A 22,796-nucleotide genomic window follows, 5' to 3' on the forward strand; every position below is an offset into this window, starting at 1 on the left:
CACTCAACAAAAATATAAATGCAACAGTTTTGGTTTTGCTCCCATTTTGTATGAGATGAATGTATGAGGTTATGCAAACCGATTGTTTCAGCAGCTGTCCGAGTGGCTGGTCTCAGACGATCTTGGAGGTGAACATGCTGGATGTGGAGGTCCTGGGCTGGTGTGGTTACACGTGGTCTGCGGTTGTGAGGCTGGTTGGATGTACTGCCAAATTCTCTGAAACGCCTTTGGAGACGGCTTATGGTAGAGAGATGAACATTCAATACACGAGCAACAGCTCTGGTTGACATTCCTGCTGTCAGCATGCCAATTGCACGCTCCCTCAAATCTTGCGACATCTGTGGCATTGTGCTGTGTGATAAAACTGCACCTTTCAGAGTGGCCTTTTATTGTGGACAGTCTAAGGCACACCTGTGCACTAATCATGGTGTCTAATCAGCATCTTGGTATGGCACACCTGTGAGGTGGGATGGATTATCTCAGCAAAGGAGAAGTGCTCACTATCACAGATTTAGACTGGTTTGTGAACAATATTTGAGGGAAATGGTGATATTGTGTATGTGGAAAAAGTTTTAGATCTTTGAGTTCATCTCATACAAAATGGGAGCAAAACCAAAAGTGTTGCGTTTATATTTTTGTTGAGTATATATATATATATGTATGTATGTGTGTGTATATGTATGTATGTGTGTGTATATATATATTTATATGTGTATATATACGAGGGCTGTCCGTAAAGTATAGGTCCTTTTTATTTTTTCAAAAACTATATGGATTTCATTCATATGTTTTTACGTCAGACATGCTTGAACCCTCGTGCACATGCGTGAGTTTTTCCACGCCTGTCGGTGACGTCATTCGCCTGTGAGCACTCCTTGTGGGAGGAGTCGTCCAGCCCCTCGTCGGAATTCCTTTGTCTGAGAAGTTGCTGAGAGACTGGCGCTTTGTTTGATCAAAATTTTTTCTAAACCTGTGAGACACATCGAAGTGGACATGGTTCGAAAAATTAAGCTGGTTTTCAGTGAAAATTTTAACAGCTGATGAGAGATTTTGAGGTGATTCTGTCGCTTTAAGGACTTTTCACGGTGCAAGACGTCGCGCAGCGCTCTCAGGCGGCGTCATCAGCCTGTTTCAAGCTTAAAACCTCCACATTTCAGGCTCTATTGATCCAGGACGTCGTGAGAGAACAGAGACGTTTCAGAAGAAGTCGGTTTTAGCATTTTATCCGGATATTCCACTGTTAAAGGAGATTTTTTTAATGAAAGACGTGCGGACGGGTCCGCGCGTCGGGACGCAGCCGGCGCGGTGCGGCGGCACAGGAAAAACACCTCCGTGTTGATAACCATTTGCTAAAATCCAGTTGGCTTTTGATGGCTTTCAGTGGAGTGAGTATATGAGAAATTGTTTATCAGCTGGAGATGTTCCAACTTGTCCTTAAGGCTTCCAGCAGAGGTGTTTTTCCTGTGACGGAGCATCGCGGCGGCTGCGAGCCGACGCTGCAATCCGCCCGCACGTCTTTCATTAAAAAAATCTTTAACAGTGGAATATCCGGATAAAATGCTGAAACCGACTTCTTCTGAAACTTCTCTGTTCTCTTACGACGTCCTGGATCAACAGAGCCTGAAATGTGGAGGTTTTAAGCTTGAAACAGGCTGATGACGCTGCCTGAGAGCGCTGCGCGACGTCTCGCACCGTGAAAAGTCCTTAAAGTGACAGAATCACCTCAAAATCTCTCATCAGCTGTTAAAATTTTCACTGAAAACCAGCTTAATTTTTCGAACCATGTCCACTTCGATGTGTCTCACAGGTTTAGAAAAAATTTTGATCAAACAAAGCGCCAGTCTCTCAGCAACTTCTCAGACAAAGGAATTCCGACGAGGGGCTGAACGACTCCTCCCACAAGGAGTGCTCACAGGCGAATGACGTCACCGACAGGCGTGGAAAAACTCACGCATGCGCACGAGGGTTCAAGCATGTCTGATGTAAAAACATATGAATGAAATCCATATAGTTTTTGAAAAAAATAAAAAGGACCTATACTTTATGGACAGCCCTCGTATATATATATATATATGTATGTATGTGTGTGTATATATATATTTATATGTGTGTATATATATATATATATATATATATATATATACGAGGTCTCTTAGATAATAAACCGACCCTTTTATTATTTTTTTTAACTATATGGATTTGAATGACATGCGATTACACCAATCATGCTTGAACCCTCGTGCGCATGCGTGAGTTTTTTCACGCGTGTCGGTGACGTCATTTCCCTGTGGGCAGGCCTTGAGTGAGATGTGGTCCCGCCCTCTCGGCTGAATTCCTTTGTTTCACACGCTGCTCAAGACGGCGCGCGTTGCTTTATCAACATTTTTTCTGGACCTGTGAGGAATATCCGAGTGGACACTATTCGTGAAAATAAGCTGGTTTTCTGTGAAAAGTTTAACGGCTGATGAGAGATTATGGGGTGTTTCTGTTGGTGTAAGGACTTCCCACGGAGCGGGACGTCCTGCAGCGCTTCCAGGCACTGTCGTCGGCCTGTTTCGAGCTGAAAACATCCTAATTTAAGGCTTAATTCACCCAGGACATCGTGAGAGAACAGAGAAGATTCAGAAGAGGCCGGCATGAGGAATTTATGCGGACATTCCACTGTTTAAGGACATTTTTTAATGAAAGACGTACGTGCAAATTCGCCGAGTCGTTTCCGTGACGACTCGGCAAATCTGTGTGCGCCGCGACAGGAAAAACACCTCCGTGTTGAAAACCATTTGTAGAATTTAGGCGGCTTTTAATGGCTTTCAACAAGTGAGTAACTGAGAAATTGTTTAACAGCTTGGGCATGTTCCAACTTGCCCGTTAAGATTTCCAACGGAGGTGTTTTTCCTGCCGCGACCCCCCGCGGTCGGGTCCAGCCTGACATGCGACTCTACCCGCACGTTCTTTCATTACAAAATGACCGTTAACAATGGAAATTCCGAATAAACTCCTCATGCCGACTTCTTCTGAAAGTTCTCTGTTCTGTTTCAAGCTAAAAACCTCCACATTTCAGGCTCTGTTGATCCAGGATGTCGTGAGAGAACAGAGAAGTTTCAGAAGAAGCCGGTTTCAGCATTTTATCCGGATATTCCACTGTTAAAGGAGATTTTTTTAATGAAAGACGTGCGGACGGGTCCGCGCGTCGGGACGCAGCCGGCGCGGTGCGGCGGCACAGGAAAAACACTTCCGTGTTGATAACCATTTGTAAAATCCAGGCGGCTTTTGATGGCTTTCAGTGGAGTGAGTATATGAGAAATTGTTTAACAGCTGGACATGTTCCAACTTGTCCTTAAGGCTTCCAACAGAGGTGTTTGTCCTGTGGCTGAGCATCGCAGCGGCTGCGAGCCGACGCTGCAATCCGTCCGCACGTCTTTCATTAAAAAAATCTCCTTTAACAGTGGAATATCCAGATAAAATGCTGAAACCGACTTCTTCTGAAACGTCTCTGTTCTCTCACGACGTCCTGGATCAATACAGCCTGAAATGTGGAGGTTTTCAGCTTGAAACAGGCTGACGACGGCACCTGAGAGCGCTGCGTGACGTCTCGCACCGTGGTAAGTCCTTACACCGACAGAAACACCCTGTAATCTCTCATCAGCTGTTAAACTTTTCACCGAAAACCAGCTTAATTTCTCAAATAGTGTCCACTCGGATATTCCTCACAGGTCCAGAAAAAATTTTGTTAAAGCAACGCGCGCCGTCTCAAGCAGCGTGTGAAACAAAGGAATTCAGCTGAGAGGGCGGGACCACATCTCACCTAAGGCCTGCCCACAGGGAAATTACATCACCGACACCCGTGAAAAAACTCATGCATGCGCACGAGGGCTCAAGCATGATTGGTGTAATCGCATGTCATTCAAATCCATATAGTTAAAAAAAATAAATAAAAGGGTCAGTTTATTATCTAATAGACCTCGTGTGTGTGTGTGTGTGTGTGTATATATATATATATATAATATTTATGTCCGCGTTTGTTGGGTGTCGTGCATTTTGAAATGACCTTAAATATTGTTAATGTGATTCCACGTGTTGTGTATCTCAGTAAGTGATAATAATGCAAATAACATGCTGTTGTCGTGCGGTATGCATTTTCAGAGGTCTTACGTCCATGCCCAGTCGCCCAAAATGACAGATATTTTCCCGAGTTAGATGAGGGTGAATATCTGTGGTGTGGTGGAGCACTCAGACGGGAGATGAGTGCCTCTTGCGTAGAACACTGCTGCAGAACATCTTGATTTCGATTTTGGCGCTCATGTTGAGCGAGACGCACATCTCAGTAGCAGCATGAGTTTCCTGGCTGCAGTGAGTCCTGTGGAGTTTCAGTGCAGAGGAATCAGGACTGATGTCACACCAACGTGACATGAAAGAGAAACCTGATTTCAGGGTTCTGCTGGGCCACAATCATAACACATGGCTTCCTCTGATTCATCTGCAGAGATTTATCTGGATTTTGAAATAAATGTCATTTAAACTGAGAGGTTATTTTGTTCCTGAGACCAAGAGAGCAATGGAAGTAAACGTTCCGGTTTTCAGTTTGGAAGCGTTTTCTCATCCGGATCACGTTCAGTGTGTTCACTCAGTCAGGTCACACCGGTTGTTAGTTCTTCACGAAGTGATGGTGCAGGTAAAAGTCCTGATTTGATGCCAGATGTTTAGCAGGAAAACTGACAGAAGGATAATTTACTGTTTGTTACAAGAAGTTTAGCGTTTCTTGTGTTTTTTAGGACACCTTGCTAAACTCGTTGCTGGATGATCCGTACCTGAATCTCCATCTTACAGGCAGATCTGGCCAACAGGTACTGAAGTATAAAACCTGAAAACAGCTTTGGTTCTAAGACCTGCGCTCATTTGTGATCCAGTGACCTCCTGTCAAAGTATAATGCTGTCTCTAATTGGAACCTGATGTCTTCCAGTTCACAGGAGAGAACCAATGTGACAGTCTGTCTCTGAACCACTGCGGCACCACCGACCAGAACCAGTACACCTCCCACACCCAGGGACCCCTGGAGTTCCAAGAGCACGGAGACCACCATTTTCTGAACAACCAGAACCAAGACTACAGCACTGGGGAGGGGCGACACAACGTTCCCAACATCATCCTCACTGGTATGGATTCCTGTTCAGGTTCGTGGACCTTATTGCAGAGACATCTTAGACCAATCCAGACTTTTTCATTAAAAAGACATGAAATAATGAGACAGATATTTAAAATCCTGCAAACTCCGCACTTTGCACTCTTTCACTTTTCCTCATTTAGAATAAATTCCATCCTTTAAAAAAAAAACTGTAAGGAGCCCCTGAGCCTGAAGCCAGTTGACCTCATCTACACCACTTACACATATATACACACATATACGTGGTGTGTCCATAAAGTAACCGTCCTTTTTATTTTTTTTAAAAACTATATGGATTTCATTCATATGTTTTTACGTCAGACATGCTTGAACCCTCGTGCGCATGCGTTAGATTTTCCACGCCTGTCGGTGACGTCATTCGCCTGTGAGCACACCTTGTGGAAGGAGTGGTCCCGCCCCCTCGTCGGATTTTCATTGTCTAGAAATGGCGGAATGAAAAGGACTTTTTTTCCATCAGAATTTTTTCAGAAGCTGTTAGAGACTGGCACCTGGAAACCATTGGAAAAAGTTATCTGGCTTTTGGTGAAAATTTTACGGGCTTCACAGAGAATAAGGACTTTAACTACAGCTTTAAGGACCCCTTTAAGGACGGTCGGTGCGCCGCCACATATATATATATATATATATATATATATATATATATATATATATATATATATATATATATATATATGTGGTGTGTCCATAAAGTAACGGTCCTTTTTATTATTTTTTTTAAATAAAAAAAATAATTTGTGCCGCGACATCGCAGCTCGGAGCGCGGCGCACCGACCGTCCTTAAAGGGGTCCTTATATATATAGCCTTCACGTTGGAAATGATCTGGTTGTTTCAGCGGGGTGTGAGCCTGCCGATCGGCATATATATATATATATATATATATATATATATATATAATATACGTATGTATATATATATGTGTGTGTGTGTGTATATGTATGTACGAGGTATCGTACCTTTTTATTGTTTTTTTAAACTATATGGATTTGATTCATATGTTTTCACGTCAGACAAGCTTGAACCCTTGTGCACATGCGTGAGTTTTTCCACGCCTGTCGGTGACGTCATTCGCCTGTGAGCACGCCTTGTGGAAGGAGTGGTCCCGCCCGTCGTCGGATTTTCATTGTCTGGAAATGGCGGAATGATTTGGACTTTTTTTCCATCAGAATTTTTTCAGAAGCTGTTAGAGACTGGCACCTGGAAACCATTCCAAAAATTTATCTGGCTTTCGGTGAAAATTTTACAGGCTTCACAGAGAATAAGGTCTGTTAGTACAGCTTTAAGGACCCCTTTAAGGACGCTCAGCGCGCCGCGCTCCGAGCTGCGACGACGCGGCACAAGCCACCGGACCATTTCTAAACGGATGGCTCTGTGGATACGAGACCGTTGTGTGCTCTTTCTCTGGTTATCACAAGAGCTGGACATCAGCCATTTTCCGGCAGATTTCACTTTTAACAAGAGATTTTGTCATGGAAAGCCGCGCGGAGGCTTCGCGCATCACGACCGATTCGCTTTGGAAGCGAGACAAAGGAACACCTCTGTTTCGGCGTGTCAGAGGACAAGTTTGGACATGTCCAGCTCTCCACAATTTCACTGATACTTACTGGACTGGTAAGCATTGAAAGCCGAGATAGACATGTCCAAACTTGTCCTCTGACATGCCGAAACGGAGGTGTTCCTTTGTCTCGCTTCCAAAGCGGCTTCAGACGGCTTTCGGTGGCGATCCTCTCGGCATCACACAGATTAACATGATTAACAGATTATGACATGCCACAACATGTCCTGTGAGGCTTCATCACGGAGGAGCTGTTGCTGCGCCATCAGCTTTGTGCTGATGAATTTCGCCGCCGCTCTTTTCATGGCAGAATCTTCTTTCACAGTGAAATGTGCTGAAAAAGTGCTGATGTCCACCTCTTCCGCAATTTCTCGGATAATCACACGACGGTCCCACGTTCACTTTGGAAATGATCCGGTCGTTTCAGTGTGTTGATGCCGCCCGGAGCGCGGCGCGCTCTCCACCATTGTGCGGCTGTCTTTAAACCGGGTGTACCGCTCCTTAATCTGTGTGATGCCGAGAGGATCGTCACCGAAAGCCGTCTGAATAATCCAAATGGTTTCCACCTGGCTGTCGCCCAGTTTCTGGCAAAATTTGATGCAGTTGCGCTGCTCCAGTCGTTCCGCCATTTCCTTGCAAAGAAAAAATGACGAGCAACTCCACCCATCCACACACAAAAGCTGCTTACAAGCAAATGACGCAACCGACATGCGTGAAAAAAATCATGCACGCGCACGAAGGTTCAAGGTTGGCTCATGCAAGCACACGTGATTCAAATCCATATGGTTTTTGAAAAAAAAAAAATAAATAAGTCAGATACTTTTCTAACAGACCTCGTGTACACACACACACACATATATACATATATATATATATATATGTTTATTTTTTTCAAAAACCTGATGGATTTGAATCACGTGTGATTGCATGAGCCAAGCTTGAACCTTCGTGCGCATGCATGATTTTTTTCACGCCTGTCGGTTGCGTCATTCGCCTGTGAGCACGCTTTGAGTGAGGTGTGGTCCACCCTCTCTTCGTTTTTTTATTGCGAATAAATGTCTGAACGATTTGGAGCTTTGCTGCATCAATTTCTTTTACAGAAACTGTGAGAGACCTCCAGGTGGACACCGTTCAGAAAATTAATATGGCTTTCAGGGACGATTTTGTGGGGATTACACAGATTAAGGAGTGTTACTGCCGGTTTAAGGATGGCCCACAGCGTCTGAGAGTGTGCCGCGCTCTGAGCGCCGATCGACAGGCTCACACCCCGCTGAAACAACCAGATCATTTCCAACGTGAAGGCTTTGTTGATCCAGGACATCGTCTGACTTTCACAAAAAGGCTGGAGACGTGGACATCAGCACTTTTTCGGCACATTCCACTGTTACAGGAGTTGTTTTCATGGAAAGAAAAGCGGAGGATTGTGCCACCGTGCCGTTCATGGCGCGGAACAAAACCACCCCCGTGTTGGTCTCACAGGACGGCTTTCAGACGGCTTCTGGTTGCTTTTCAGTCGTGTGATTATCTGAGAAATTGAGCATGAGCTGGACATGCCCCAACATGTCCTGTGAGGCTTCATCACGGCGTTGCTTTGCACCATGCGGCTCCACCGCGACGCGCGGAACTCCTCCGCACGTCTGTCTGAATGTGCTGAAAAAGTGCTGAAGTCCATGTCTTCCGCAATTCCTGTGCTAGTCAGATGACATACCGGATCAAGACAGTGTCCAGTTTAGAAATGAACAGCACATTCCACTGTTACAGGAGTTTTTTTTCATGGAAAGAAAAGCGGAGGAGTTCCGCGTGTCGCGGTGGAGCCGCATGGCGCAAAGCAACGCTGTGATGAAGCCTCACAGGACATGTTGGGGCATGTCCAGCTCATGCTAAATTTCTCGGATAATCACACGACTGAAAAGTAACCAGAAGCCGTCTGAAAGCCGTCCTGTGAGACCAACACTGCGGTGGTTTTGTCCCGCGCCATGAACGGCACGGTGGCGCAATCCTCTGCTTTTCTTTCCATGAAAAAACTCCTGTAACAGTGAAATGTGCCGAAAAAGGTTCAAGCTTGGCTGATGCAATCACACGTGATTCAAATCCATATGGTTTTTGAAAGAAATAAAAAGGTCCGATACTTTTCTAACAGACCTTGTATATATATATATATGTGTGTGTGTGTGTGTGTATATATGTGTATATATTTATATATATGTATATATACGAGGTCTGTTAGAAAAGTATCCGACCTTTTTATTTTTTTCAAAAACTATATGGATTTGAATCATGTGCGCTTGCATCAGACAAGCTTGAACCTTCGTGCGCATGTGTGAGTTTTTTCACGCCTGTCAGTTGCGTCATTCGCCTGTGGGCAGGCTTTGAGTGAGCACTGGTCCACCCCCCTCGTCAGATTTTTATTGTTTAGGAATGGCGGTGTGACTGCCGCTTTGTTCCATGAAATTTTTTTCAGAAACTCTGCCAGACAGCCAGATGGAAACCATTTGGAAGATTCAGATGGCTTTCGGTGAAGATTCTATCGGTATCACACGGATTAAGGACCATTAAAAAAAAATTTTGTAATGAAAGACGTGCAGACAGATTCGCACGTCGCGACGCAGCCACTCATGGCATGGGACAAACAACACCTCCGTATTGGAAGTCTCACAGGACAAGTTGGAACATGCCCAGCTGTTAAACAATTTCTCAGATACTCACTCAACTGAAAAGCCACCGAAAGCCGTCTGAATCTTACGAATGGTTTCCAACACGGAGGTGTTGTTTGTCCCACGCCATGAGCGGCTGCGTCGCGACGTGCGAATCCGTCCGCACGTCTTTCATTACAAAATCTCCTTTAACAGTGGAATGTGCCGATAAAGTGCTGATCCCGACCTCTTCTGAAACTTCTCTGCTAGTCACACGACATCCTGCATCAACAGAGCCTTAAATTTGGAAGTGATCTGCTCGTTCCAGCCTGCCCTCCGCCGCCGTGGGCCCTTTTTAATCCAGTTTTAATGGTCCTTAATCCGTGTGATACCGATAGAATCTTCACCGAAAGCCATCTAAATCTTCCAAATGGTTTCCATCTGGCTGTCTGGCAGAGTTTCTGAAAAAATTTTCATGGAACAAAGCGGCAGTCGCTCCGCCATTTCTAAACAATAAAAATCCGACGAGGGGGGTGGACCAGTGCTCACTGAAAGCCTGCCGACAGGCGAATGACGCAACCGACAGGTGTAAAAAAACTCACGCATGCGCACGGTTCAAGCTTGTCTGATGCAAGCGCACATGATTCAAATCCATATAGTTGTTGAAAAAAATAAAAAGGTCGGATAGTTTTCTCACAGACCTCGTCTGTGTGTGTGTGTATGTGTATATATATATATATATATATATATATATATATATATATACAACAAAAATATAAATGCAACACTTTTGGTTTTGCTCTCATTTTGTATGAGATGAACTCAAAGATCTAAAACTTTTTCCACACACACAATATCACCATTTCCCTCAAATATTGTTCACAAACCAGTCTAAATCTGTGATAGTGAGCACTTCTTCTTTGCTAAGATAATCCATCCCACCTCACAGGTGTGCCATATCAAGATGCTGATTAGACACCATGATTAGTGCACAGGTGTGCCTTAGACTGTCCACAATAAAAGGCCACTCTGAAAGGTGCAGTTTTATCACACAGCACAATGCCACAGATGTCGCAAGATTTGAGGGAGCGTGCCATTGGCATGCTGACAGCAGGAATGTCAACCAGAGCTGTTGCTCATGTATTGAATGTTCATTTCTCTACCATAAGCCGTCTCCAAAGGCATTTCAGAGAATTTGGCAGTACATCCAACCAGCCTCACAACCGCAGACCACGTGTAACCACACCAGCCCAGGACCTCGACATCCAGCATGTTCACCTCCAAGATCGTCTGAGACCAGCCACTCGGACAGCTGCTGAAACAATCGCTTTGCATAACCAAAGAATTTCTGCACAAACTGTCAGAAACCGTCTCAGGGAAGCTCATCTCCATGCTCGTCATCCTCATCGGGGTCTCGACCTGACTCCAGTTCGTCGTCGTAACCGACTTGAGTGGGCAAATGCTCACATTCGCTGGTGTTTGGCACGTTGGAGAGGTGTTCTCTTCTCGGATGATGCGAAGGAGATGTGTTGCACTGCATGAGGCATATGGTGGTCACACCAGATACTGACTGGTATCCCCCCACCAATAAAACAAAACTGCACCTTTCAGAGTGGCCTTTTATTGTGGGCAGTCTAAGGCACACCTGTGCACTAATCATGGTGTCTAATCAGCATCTTGATATGGCACACCTGTGAGGTGGGATGGATTATCTCAGCAAAGGAGAAGTGCTCACTATCACAGATTTCGACGGGTTTGTGAACAATATTTGAGGGAAATGGTGATATTGTGTATGTGGAAAAAGTTTTAGATCTTTGAGTTCATCTCATACAAAATGGGAGCAAAACCAAAAGTGTTGCGTTTAAATTTTTGTTGAGTATATATATATATATATATATATATATATATATATATATATATATATATATATACGAGGTCTATTAGAAAATAAACCGACAGTTTTATTTAAAGAAAAAACTATATGGATTTGAATCACGCGTGATTACATCAGCCAAGCTTGAACCCTCGTGCGCATTAGGGTGGTCCATAAAAATGGTCAAAAAATTTTTTTCAAAAAACTTCAAGTCTCACCCTCTAAATTTGTTGTACCTAACATAAAAACACATCATGTACAATTTCATAAAACTCTAATAATTTTTACTGGTAGCACACAGCCCTTAAAGATTTTGCTCGCAATAACTTTGTCATATAGTATGGTCATTTCCAAATATTTCCCAATTATTTCTGTCAGTTTAATATTGATATGTCAGGACAGAAATTATGGCAATACATTGGAAAATCAAATCTTTTCATATCCCATAAAATAGTTAACACTAAAACATGAATTGTGAGATGCAGTTCTTCTTGTACATGTATCATGCTCCTACAAAACCTACATACTGGGGTAGCGAAGATTTTGTAACAATCAAACATTGCATTTTCATTTTATTGATGAAATACTGTTTCATTATTGATAAATTTAAATAAGTCTATGCTTTATATATTTCCACATATATTTTGATCTAGCTCCAAACAATAATATTCTTTATGCCTTGCAGTACTTAATATCCAAAAATGTATGAATCAGCACAAGAACCAATTATACAGCTGTGTAACATAAGAGAACATCCTTTAGATGATAATGATATTTCAGTTGCTTGCATCATGACCAAGACTTGCTGCCGTTTCAGTCAGAATATAGGTGGCCCTTCTGTCTGTTGTTTTGGTCCTATCCAATGCTGCTGCAAGTCCTGGTGTTACAACAGCTTTAATTTTACTGGCTTTTTGTGGCACTGGCATAACAAATTCTTCATCTGGACTTTCTGTGTTCTCTTCACTCTGGCTGGAGACAGTGTCAGGTAGTGAGACATTACATGGTCCAGGCTCCTCCAGTTTCTCTTTGTATTTTGCTTCTGCAGCTTTCCTTTTTTCTGCTCTTTGTTCTTTGGCAGTTTGTATTTTATCTATGCCTGTCATGCATCCTCTACCTTTCTCTCGCTGAGCAAGTAGGAACTGTCTGTCATCTTCAAACTTTATCATTGTTAGGACATCCTGATGTGCCATGTCAAACAAGTCCTCCAAAGATTCACAAAACACTGTTTCATCTTTCTTCTGCTTGTCTGTATTGTGATTCTTGGTCTTTTTCAATGTTTTCCATTTTCCGAACACCTTTTCTAACTTTGTGATCAGATGCTGCTTTGCCCTCAGTGGGATTCTAGCTCTCTCCCAAAAAGGAATTGCCATGTCTATAGAGGTCACAGCAGCATCATGGACAGTTTTCTTCAAATCAGTGTGTTTGAAGAAAAACACCTTGAGTATTTGCCCATTTGAGGGCAATTTGTTTCCCTTTATTTCAGTCGGTGGAACCAATAAGGTATACAAATGTTCCACTTCTAGTAGCTGACATGTTTTAATGAAGTTTCCAGTTAATGGTTAAGCATGTTGTCAGCAAGTGTCTCTTTTTACATTTATCTCATGTTAGATTCACCATCACCAAAGTTCTGAAAGAAAAGAAGCTGTGAATTGAAGCAAAATTTTCAGCTTGTAGCCTAAAATAACATTTTTGAAAGTATGTTGTTTGTGAGGAATATTTAAACCCAGGTATAGTTTTAAATTGAATATAAAATTATACTTTAGTTACACTCAGGTGGTTAACTTCTATCCTCTTTATAAGTGATGTGATTAGATAGTGGATAATGGATAACCTATTGCACGGGCACTCGGGCAGCGATAATTGATATATTTACAACCTTCAGCTATGATGTGCTACCTCTAAATATTAATGTATGACAAAAATATTTGGCAGGCTTTTTTTTCCCAAAGCATCATAAAATGAATTTCCAACTTTTATTTTTTTTGAACCACCCTAGTGCGCATGCGTGAGTTTTTTCACGCCTGTCGGTGACATCATTCGCCTGTGAGCACGCCTTGTGGAAGGAGTGGTTCAGCCCCCTCGTCGGATTTTCATTGTCTGAGAAGTTGCTGAGAGACTGGTGCTGTGCTTGATCAAAATTTTTTCAAAAGCTGTGAGGCACATCCGAGTGGACATCATTCGAGAAATTCAGCTGGTTTTCGGTGTAAATTTTAACAGCTGATGAGAGATTTTGGATTGTTTCTATCGCTGTAAGGACTTCCCACGGAGCGGGACGTCATCATCCTGTTTCAAGCTGAAAACCTCCAAATTTAAGCCTCTGTTGACCAAGGACATCGTGAGAGAACAGAGAAGTTTCAGAAGAGCTCGGAATCAGCAGTTTATCCGGACATTCCACTGTTAAAGGAGATTTTTTTTAATGAAAGACGTGCAGACGGATTGGCGCGTCGGCTCGCAGCCGGCACCGCACGCCCGCCACAGGAAAAACACCTCCATGTTGATAATCATTTGTAAAATCCAGGTGGCTTTTGGTGGCTTTCAGTTGAGTGAGTATCTGAGAAATTGTTTAACAGCAGGGCATGTTCCAACTTGTCCTTAAGACTTCCAAAAGAGGTGATTTTCCTGCCCACAGGCGAATGACGCAACCAACAGGCATGAAAAAACTCACGCATGCGCACTAGGGTGGTTCAAAAAAATAAAAGTTGGAAATTCAAGCTTGGCTGACGTAAAAACATATACTCAACAAAAATATAAACGCAACACTTTTGGTTTTGCTCCAATTTTGTATGAGATGAACTCAAAGATCTAAAACTTTTTCCACATACACAATATCACCATTTCCCTCAAATATTGTTCACAAACCAGTCTAAATCTGTGATAGTGAGCACTTCTCCTTTGCTGAAATAATCCATCCCACCTCACAGGTGTACCATATCAAGATGCTGATTAGACACCATGATTAGTGCACAGGTGTGCCTTAGACTGCCCACAATAAAAGGCCACTCTGAAAGGTGCAGTTTTGTTTTATTGGGGGGGATACCAGTCAGTATCTGGTGTGACCACCATTTGCCTCATGCAGTGCAACACATCTCCTTCACATCATCCGTGAAGAGAACACCTCTCCAACGTGCCAAACGCCAGCGAATGTGAGCATTTGCCCACTCAAGTCGGTTACGACGACGAACTGGAGTCAGGTCGAGACCCCGATGAGGACGGCGAGCATGCAGATGAGCTTCCCTGAGATGGTTTCTGACAGTTTGTGCAGAAATTCTTTGGTTATGCAAACCGATTGTTTCAGCAGCTGTCCGAGTGGCTGGTCTCAGACGATCTTGGAGGTGAACATGCTGGATGTGGAGGTCCTGGGCTGGTGTGGTTACACGTGGTCTGCAGTTGTGAGGCTGGTTGGATGTACTGCCAAATTCTCTGAAACGACTTTGGAGACGGCTTATGGTAGAGAAATGAACATTCAATACACGAGCAACAGCTCTGGTTGACATTCCTGCTGTCAGCATGCCAATTGCATGCTCCCTCAAATCTTGCGACATCTGTGGCATTGTGCTGTGTGATAAAACTGCACCTTTCAGAGTGGCCTTTTATTGTGGGCAGTCTAAGGCACACCTGTGCAGTAATCATGGTGTCTAATCAGCATCTTGGTATGGCACACCTGTGAGGTGGGATGGATTATCTCAGCAAAGGAGAAGTGCTCACTATCACAGATTTAGACTGGTTTGTGAACAATATTTGAGAGAAATGGTGATATTGTGTATGTGGAAAAAGTTTTAGATCTTTGAGTTCATCTCATACAAAATGGGAGCAAAACCAAAAGTGTTGCATTTATATTTTTGTTGAGTGTATGAATCAAATACATATAGTTTTTGAAAAAAATAAAACGGTCCGTTACTTTTCTAACAGACCTCGTGTATATATATATATATATATATATATATATATATATATATATATATATATATATATATGGGCACGAGACTCATTAGGATATGGGAGGACTTTTTCCGGGATATAGAAAGACTTTTATCTGTGTATAGGAGGATTTTTAGTGAGGTATAAAAGGTCTTTGACCTGTGGATGAAAGGACTTTTAGGAAGGTACGGGAGGACTTTTAGCGAGTTATGGCAGGACCTTTACCAATTTATGGCAGGACTTTTATAGGGTATGGGAGGATTTTTAGCGAGGTATGGCAGGACTTTTACAGGGTGTATGAGGACGTTTAGCGAGGTAATTCAGGACTTTTACAGGGTATATGTGTGGAGTATTGCCGAGCGGAGTTTTGTCGAGCTATGGGAGAACTTTTAACATGGTATAGCAGACCTTTTAGCAAGGTATGTGGGACTTTTAGCAGGGTATGGCAGGACTTTTACAAGTTATGGGAGGACTGTTAACGAGGTCTGGCAGGACTCTTAGCAAAGTATGGTATTAGCGGGGTATGACAGGACTTTTAGTCAGGTATGGCAGGATTTTTTTTTTCGGGATGTGAGATTTTGGTCATATCACTCAGTCCTACTCTCTGGTATGTGGTCATAGAAAATGAACACTGTTGGTTTCCAAATACTTTTGGACTTGACTCCCCTCCCTCTCTCCAGGTGAGTCACCACCAGGTTTGTCCAAAGAGATTGCCAGCGCCTTGTCCCATGTCCCTGGCTTTGAAATGGACTCCTTCTCCTTGGACGATCCGCTCCGGATTGACCCTCTGGCTCTGGATATGCTGGACGGGGACCTAATGCTTGCTGACCCTGCGGTAGAGGACTCTTTCCGATCCGACCGGCTGAAGTGATCCGATCAGAACTCCACTCCTGGACCTTGCTGGGATCGTGAAGAACTTGATGGCCACAACGGATGTGGAGGAGAAGAGATTCAGTGCCACTTCACCGCCCACTCACCACTCCCCCTAGATGACAGTCAGCTGGACGGGCTGCAGTGCATGTAACTGAGAGCAGTGCATCCTGGGACCTGAATCCTGGAGGGGGGACTCTGAGGCACTTATCTAAAAACACCATGGCAGCGCTTGCATTGGAGGAAAACCGTGACGCTTCTCCATTTAAGCATTAGCTTGTTCGAGTCTTACCTGCATATTGATGCCAAATGCGAACATGCGGGAGCTGCTTGCATGTCGTCTGCTTACGTGATGTAAGAAACTGCAAACCAGCAATGCTTTGAAGACGCCATATTGAAAAGTATCCAGTCAGCGCGGATCCTTGGGCTTTATCGTTGTCAGTTGTTTCTTGCTCTGTCGCTCCTGTTGATCTTTGCTGCCTGTGGAAAGATGTTTATTTTTTTTTCTCAGCTCAAATGCTAAAGCTAACTTTTGGCTAACACGAGGTTCTGTGCTTTAACATTTAGCGAGCCGCCACTTGAAACATTTATTGGTGTTGTCTTGATGTCCAGAAGGATCCGTTTGTTAACGAGGTAGTGCCGGCGTGGCAGCATGTGTTCCTGGAGCGCTTTGACTTCACGCTAGCACTCACCGACTGAAGCAGCTTTAAAATCGTAAGGCCATGATGGACTTTTAACTCTCAACATATGAAAATCTTCTGTTGGGGTTTTTTTCGTAGACTTTATTCTTGCGCACATTCCATCTGCTACTTCTGTGTTTCTGTAGAAGAATCTGTTGACTTTGTTGCATCGCGCACAGAACTGTTTTATTTTGAAGTACAAAATGATGCTTTTCAAGAACGGGTTCTTTAACTATAGACGTAGAAAATAGGAGCTGGATGTTCGTGGACCCCCCCAAGGTGTTCCAAGGGCATTTTGGACATTTCATTCCCATGATGCTTCACTTCACTCATCGAGAGTCCACACATTGGGTTAAAATTCATAGAAAAACTAAATTTATACAGGTTGTTCAGCATTTGCCTGTTTTTGTTGCATGAGGGGAACAAAGTGAAGGATCGTGGGAACAAACGGCCCAAATATCTCTCTGGCTCTTCTATACTGTGATTGGTTACCCAGAGCTTATATATATACAGTAGTGTTCAGAATAATAGTAGTGCTATGTAACTAAAAAGATTAATCCAGGTTTTGAGTATATTTCTTATTGTTACATGGGATCAAGGTACCAGTACATTCAGTAGATTCTCACAAATCCAACAAGACCAAGCATTCATGATATGCACACTCTTAAGGCTATGAAATTGGGCTGTTAGTAAAAAAAAGTAGAAAAGGGGGTGTTCACAATAATAGTAGTGTGGCATTCAGTCAGTGAGTTCATAAGTTTTGTGGAACAAACAGGTGTGAATCAGGTGTCCCCTATTTAAGGATGAAGCCAGCACCTGTTGAACATGCTTTTCTCTTTGAAAGCCTGAAGAAAATGGGACGTTCAAGACATTGTTCAGAAGAACAGCGTAGTTTGATTAAAAAGTTGGTTGGAGAGGGGAAAACGTATACGCAAGTGCAAAAAACTATAGGCTGTTCATCTACAATGATCTCCAATGCTTTAAAATGGACAAAAAAAAACAAACGCGTGGAAGAAAACGGAAAACAACCATCAAAATGGATAGAAGAATAACCAGAATGGCAAAGACTCGCCTATTGATCAGCTCCAGGATGATCAAAGACAGTCTGGAGTTACCTGTAAGTGCTGTGACAGTTAGAAGACGCCTGTGTGAAGCTAATTTATTTGCAAGAATCCCCCACAAAGTCCCTCTGTTTAATAAAAGACGTGCAGAAGAGGTTACAATTTGCCAAAGAACACATCAACTGGCCTAAAGAGAAATGGAGGAATATTTTGTGGACTGATGAGTAAAATTGTTCTTTTTGGATCCAAGGGCCACAGACAGTTTGTGAGACGACCCCCAAACTCTGAATTCAAGCCACAGTTCACAGTGAAGACAGTGAAGCATGGTGGTGCAAGCATCATGATATGGGCATGTTTCTCCTACTATGGTGTTGGGCCTATATATCGCATACCAGGTATCATGGATCAGTTTGGATATGTCAAAATACTTGAAGAGGTCATGTTGCCTTGTGCTGAAGAGGACATGCCCTTGAAATGGGTGTTTCAACAAGACAATGACCCCAAGCACACTAGTAAACAAGCAAAATCTTGGTTCCAAACCAACAAAATGAATGCCTCGCAGATGTGAAGAAATCTTGAAAAACTGTGATTATACAACTAAATACTATTTTAGTGATTCACAGGATTGCTAAAAAAGCAGTTTGAACATAATAGTTTTGAGTTTGTAGCATCAACAGCAGATGCTACTATTATTGTGAACACCCCCTTTTCTACTTTTTTTTTTTACTAATAGCCCAATTTCATAGCCTTAAGAGTGTGCATACCATGAATGTTTGGTCTTGTTGGATTTGTGAGAATCTACTGAATCTACTGGTACCTTGTTTCCCATGTAACAATAAGAAATATACTCAAAACCTGGATTAATCTTTTTAGTTACATAGCACTACTATTATTCTGAACACTACTGTGTGTGTATATATATACGTGTATATATATATATATATATATATATATATATATATATACACACACACACACACACACACACATACATTTAAGGCCATGCATTACATTGAGTATTCTATGCAAACATTCATGCTAGGCTAGCAGTAGAACACGGAACCAACCTATGGGTCCTCCTAGCCATAGATTGGCAGAGCTGTGTTGCCTGCAGTTAAACTCCCAAAGAACCAATCGTCTTACATATTTTCTCATTTTCAACACTTTAATTTACTCCAAAAATCGGTTGAAATATTCAAATTCAGTCCCGTGACCTTTAGTGATCAATAATTCTGTCAACAGATCGTTCTGCTTGTTTTGCACAACACAAAAAAATAGATTAAAAAAAGCAAAAACACAGTCTTCTGATTCAGTTTGAAACCTGTGAGATAAGAGTTTTAAGATCATTTCCATTTTAAAATCATGCCGTGTTCTGAAATCAGCTTTCATGGCCTTGCTAGCCAGAATCCCACAAAGAAGATATTGTCCTCATCACTTAAAATTCTGCTTAAATTTGACCCTCGTCCTGCCCTATAGATACGACAGATTCAGATTTATCTTGGTGTGACATGTCTCAGCATGATAAATTACTTTTATTTATTTTTTAATGTGTAACTTGGATGTGAAGGACAGTTTGAAAAAAAAAAGATTTATGCGTTGCGTGCTGTCTCGAAGCCGGACGAGGACGATGTGGATTAGTGGTTTAAAACTCACTTTAGACTCAAACAGCCTTATAAACATTTTAGTCTCGTTTTCTGAATATTATTCTCTAATTTAAAATTATTCATTATTATGTTAAAAGCCAAAAAAACACAAGATAAATTTTACATTAAACCAGTTTAAAACATGTGAAAGCGTCTTAAATTACAATAGGCTAAACCCAGATTACGATTCATTTAAGCAGTTTTAACAAGTTCAAACCACATTAATCTGGAACAAAAGTAAATGTTGCTTGTGTGAAACAGAAAATTGGATTTTATTAAATAAAATTAAATCTGAAATGAAATAATGAAAGCACCAATCAATAATCTGCATAAGTGAACTTTATGAATTTGCAGAATTTGTTAATTGCCCTGATGGACCCAAACAAAAGACCAGATGTGGCCCACGGGCCGTAAATTGGGCACCTCTGATTTAAACCTATTTAAAACTGCTTCAGACTTTTTTCCAACCTGATTTGAAGCAAATTATCTCAAACAAAACTGAAACTATTCTAATCTTCATGTTTCTGATGTTATAACTGATTTTTTTATATATATAAATTTTTAAAAACTGTTCAAAAACCTGATTCACTTGTCAATCAAAAATAATCAGTAAAGCAGTTTAATTCTCTCTCTTTCTCTCAGTGGGTGTCCCCTTTAACTGTTGTCAGGATGATTGACAGCCCTTTTCCCGCCTCCTTTGCCTGCACTTGCTGCATCTTGTTTTGTGCAGCCAGTTATTGTATTTTTATGTAACTAAGGTCATTATTCATGTTGTGATGAATGTTTTTTTTTTTAACACAAATGGATCTACATCTGTAAATATTTTTCCAGATAATGTTTTGTAAATCTAAGACAAAAAAAAAGAGACTCCTCATTTTCAGCAACACTGCAGCTTTTTTTTTTTTTTTATGACGCTCCTGGATTTGTTGTTAAAATCTGTGCAATCCCCCCCCAGGAGTTTAAGTTATTTCAGCTCGTCTCCATCCCTACATTTTTTTTTTTTTTACTTCAGATGATGCGTGTGCCTGTGTGCTCATTCGTTTGTCGCTGCAGGAAGCAACCGTCAGATGTCTGTGCTGCGTTCACTGTCTTCACTTTGTAAATCTGACTTCAGTCATCATGTGACTGTTCACGTCTGGAAGGATTAACAACATGTCCACCAGGGGGCAGATTATCCCCAAGTCTTCTCTGATCTCATGTTAGTGCATCTTGGTGCGCTCCTCTGTAGCTGTGGAAGGTATTGCACTTGTCAGATTTCTATTTAAAACAACATAACACTTTCAGTAAGACTTTTTTCTTTACTAAAATCACATCCTAGGTCATGTTTAACTCGGTGTTCTAACTCAATGTCTTCAGAAAAAAGTTAAGATGTGTGTTGCCACGAAACTGCATCTCAGAGAACGGTGGGGTGGGGGGGTTGGCTATTTTTTGTTGATCACGCCGGCGGTGGTAGCCGACCCAGAATCCAGAGATTATAAACAGTGCCTTGATGAGTGTTCTGTGTTGTTTTGTACGTGTGCGCTAAAAACCAGAGATGATGGTGATGATGAAAATATGGGTGGGGCATGTTGGCGGAAATATTTCTGCTTTAAAGTTGGGGGGCGGGCAGAAACCCCACTTGAGATGGTTTTTGAAGTCTGAAATATTTTGACGTGTATGAGCATAACGGTATCGTAACAAAATTGCACTTTTGCAAAATCATCTCTTATGATTTAATTATTTCTTTATAAAACTGACAAAACAATCAGAATTTTGTGCGGAATATTTGTAAAGTAGGTTTTTAAAATTTAAAGAAGACTAAAACATTATTTAAATATTCTATGTAATGTTCACATATGAAAGTAGAATATTCATGAACAAATCCTTCGAAAGTATAATAGCATAAAAACTATCCTACATTTTAGTTCTTTTGTTTTTTTGGGGTGGGGGGGTGATGTTATGAGAATAAAAACACTAAATGCCAGAATCCTGCATAGAAAGTCAGTGTTGTGGCAAAAATTTGTACTTTTACAACACTGTAACAATGTGACAAAGTAAAATTTTATTCAAAATTGTTTAAAAAAAACCTAAAATTCTAAGGTTAAATAATTTTGAGAAAAAAGATGACAATAAATTAGAAACTGAAGTCACTTTATAATAATAAAGTATTTACCAAATATTTGCTGAGAATTGTAATATTTGTGTAAGATTAAAATGAATTAAAATATCAGTTTGATCAATATGAAATTACTTTTCAAACATCAATAAGGTGCTCTTCCTCATAATGTCATTTCATTCCTACAGCAGACCAACGGGACTAAGATCTGGATTTCTTTAAGAAATGAAAATTGTACAACAGTTACAGTGGCTTGCAAAAGTATTCAGCCTCTTGGTATTTCACACATTTTAATTTGTTTATGGCATTTCAGATACAAAAAGTAAACCAGGCACCTCAGTATAAAAAATTTTTTAAATTATCTTCCTTAAACTCAAACTGAAAGTAAATCTCTACAACCTGATATAAATTAATTAAAAATATAAAAGCCAAGATGATGGGTTGCATAAGTAATCAGCCTGTAAATCATCAGTTTAATTGCCAGTTTTCTTCAAACGAGTCAGGGTGATGGATACATGAACATTTCCAAGTCACTGAATATGTCTTGAACTTAATTTACATCAGTTATTAAAAAAAATTTACAAACAGTATGGCACTCTATGGTAAATCTGTGTGGAGTAGACAGTTCTCAAAAACTGACTGTGCAAGAAGGAAAAGAGTGAGGAAAGCCACCAAGACAGCCAGACAACCCAGAAGAAGTTACAGGCTTCTGTGGCTGTGATTGGAGAAATTGTCCACAGTGCAAGTCTTGGATTTTATATCCCCAGTTATACAGCTTTATGATGAAGAGGAGCAGAGGAGGATTTTCTTAAAAAGATCTGAAAGTTCCACCTACCTGATGTGATGTGCCAGAAGGTACACCTGAGATGCAAGCTTAGATTTGATGTTTTAGTGAAAGAAGACTCTCGTCTATACCACTTCATCATGAAGCTGTATAACTGGAGATACAAAACGCAGAATTTGCACTGTGCACAATTTCTTCAATCACAGCTACAGAAGCCTGTAACTTCTGGGTTGTCTGGGTGTCTTGGTGGCTTTCCTCACTCTTCTCCTTCTTGCACAGTCAGTTTATGAGAACTGTCTACTCCACACAGATTTACCATAGAGTGTCACACTGTTTGTATTTCTTCATAACTGATGTAAATAAAGTTCAAGATATATTCAGTGACTTGGAAATGTTCATGTATCCATCCCCTAACTTGTCTGAAGAAAACTGGCAATTAAACTGATTATTTACAGGTATTATACCAAAGAGGCCCATTACTTATGCAACCCATCATCTTGGCT

General features: G+C 41.5%; 1 protein-coding gene across 1 annotated transcript in view; it reads left to right on the forward strand.

Moving 5' to 3' along the window:
* LOC117505949 (CREB-regulated transcription coactivator 2-like) overlaps nucleotides 1-17,288 on the forward strand; it is a 104,192-nt gene extending 86,904 nt beyond the window's left edge. Inside the window, exons 8-10 of the mRNA XM_034165485.1 lie at nucleotides 4,773-4,844; nucleotides 4,962-5,172; nucleotides 15,841-17,288. Of these exons, the coding sequence (XP_034021376.1) occupies nucleotides 4,773-4,844; nucleotides 4,962-5,172; nucleotides 15,841-16,031 (474 nt within the window). The 3' untranslated portion in view covers nucleotides 16,032-17,288. The remainder of the gene's footprint in view (nucleotides 1-4,772; nucleotides 4,845-4,961; nucleotides 5,173-15,840) is intronic.
* The last annotated feature ends 5,508 nt before the right edge of the window (nucleotides 17,289-22,796 follow it).

The sequence above is a fragment of the Thalassophryne amazonica genome, unplaced genomic scaffold, assembly GCF_902500255.1.
Source record: "Thalassophryne amazonica unplaced genomic scaffold, fThaAma1.1, whole genome shotgun sequence".
Taxonomy (NCBI): Eukaryota; Metazoa; Chordata; class Actinopteri; order Batrachoidiformes; family Batrachoididae; genus Thalassophryne; species Thalassophryne amazonica.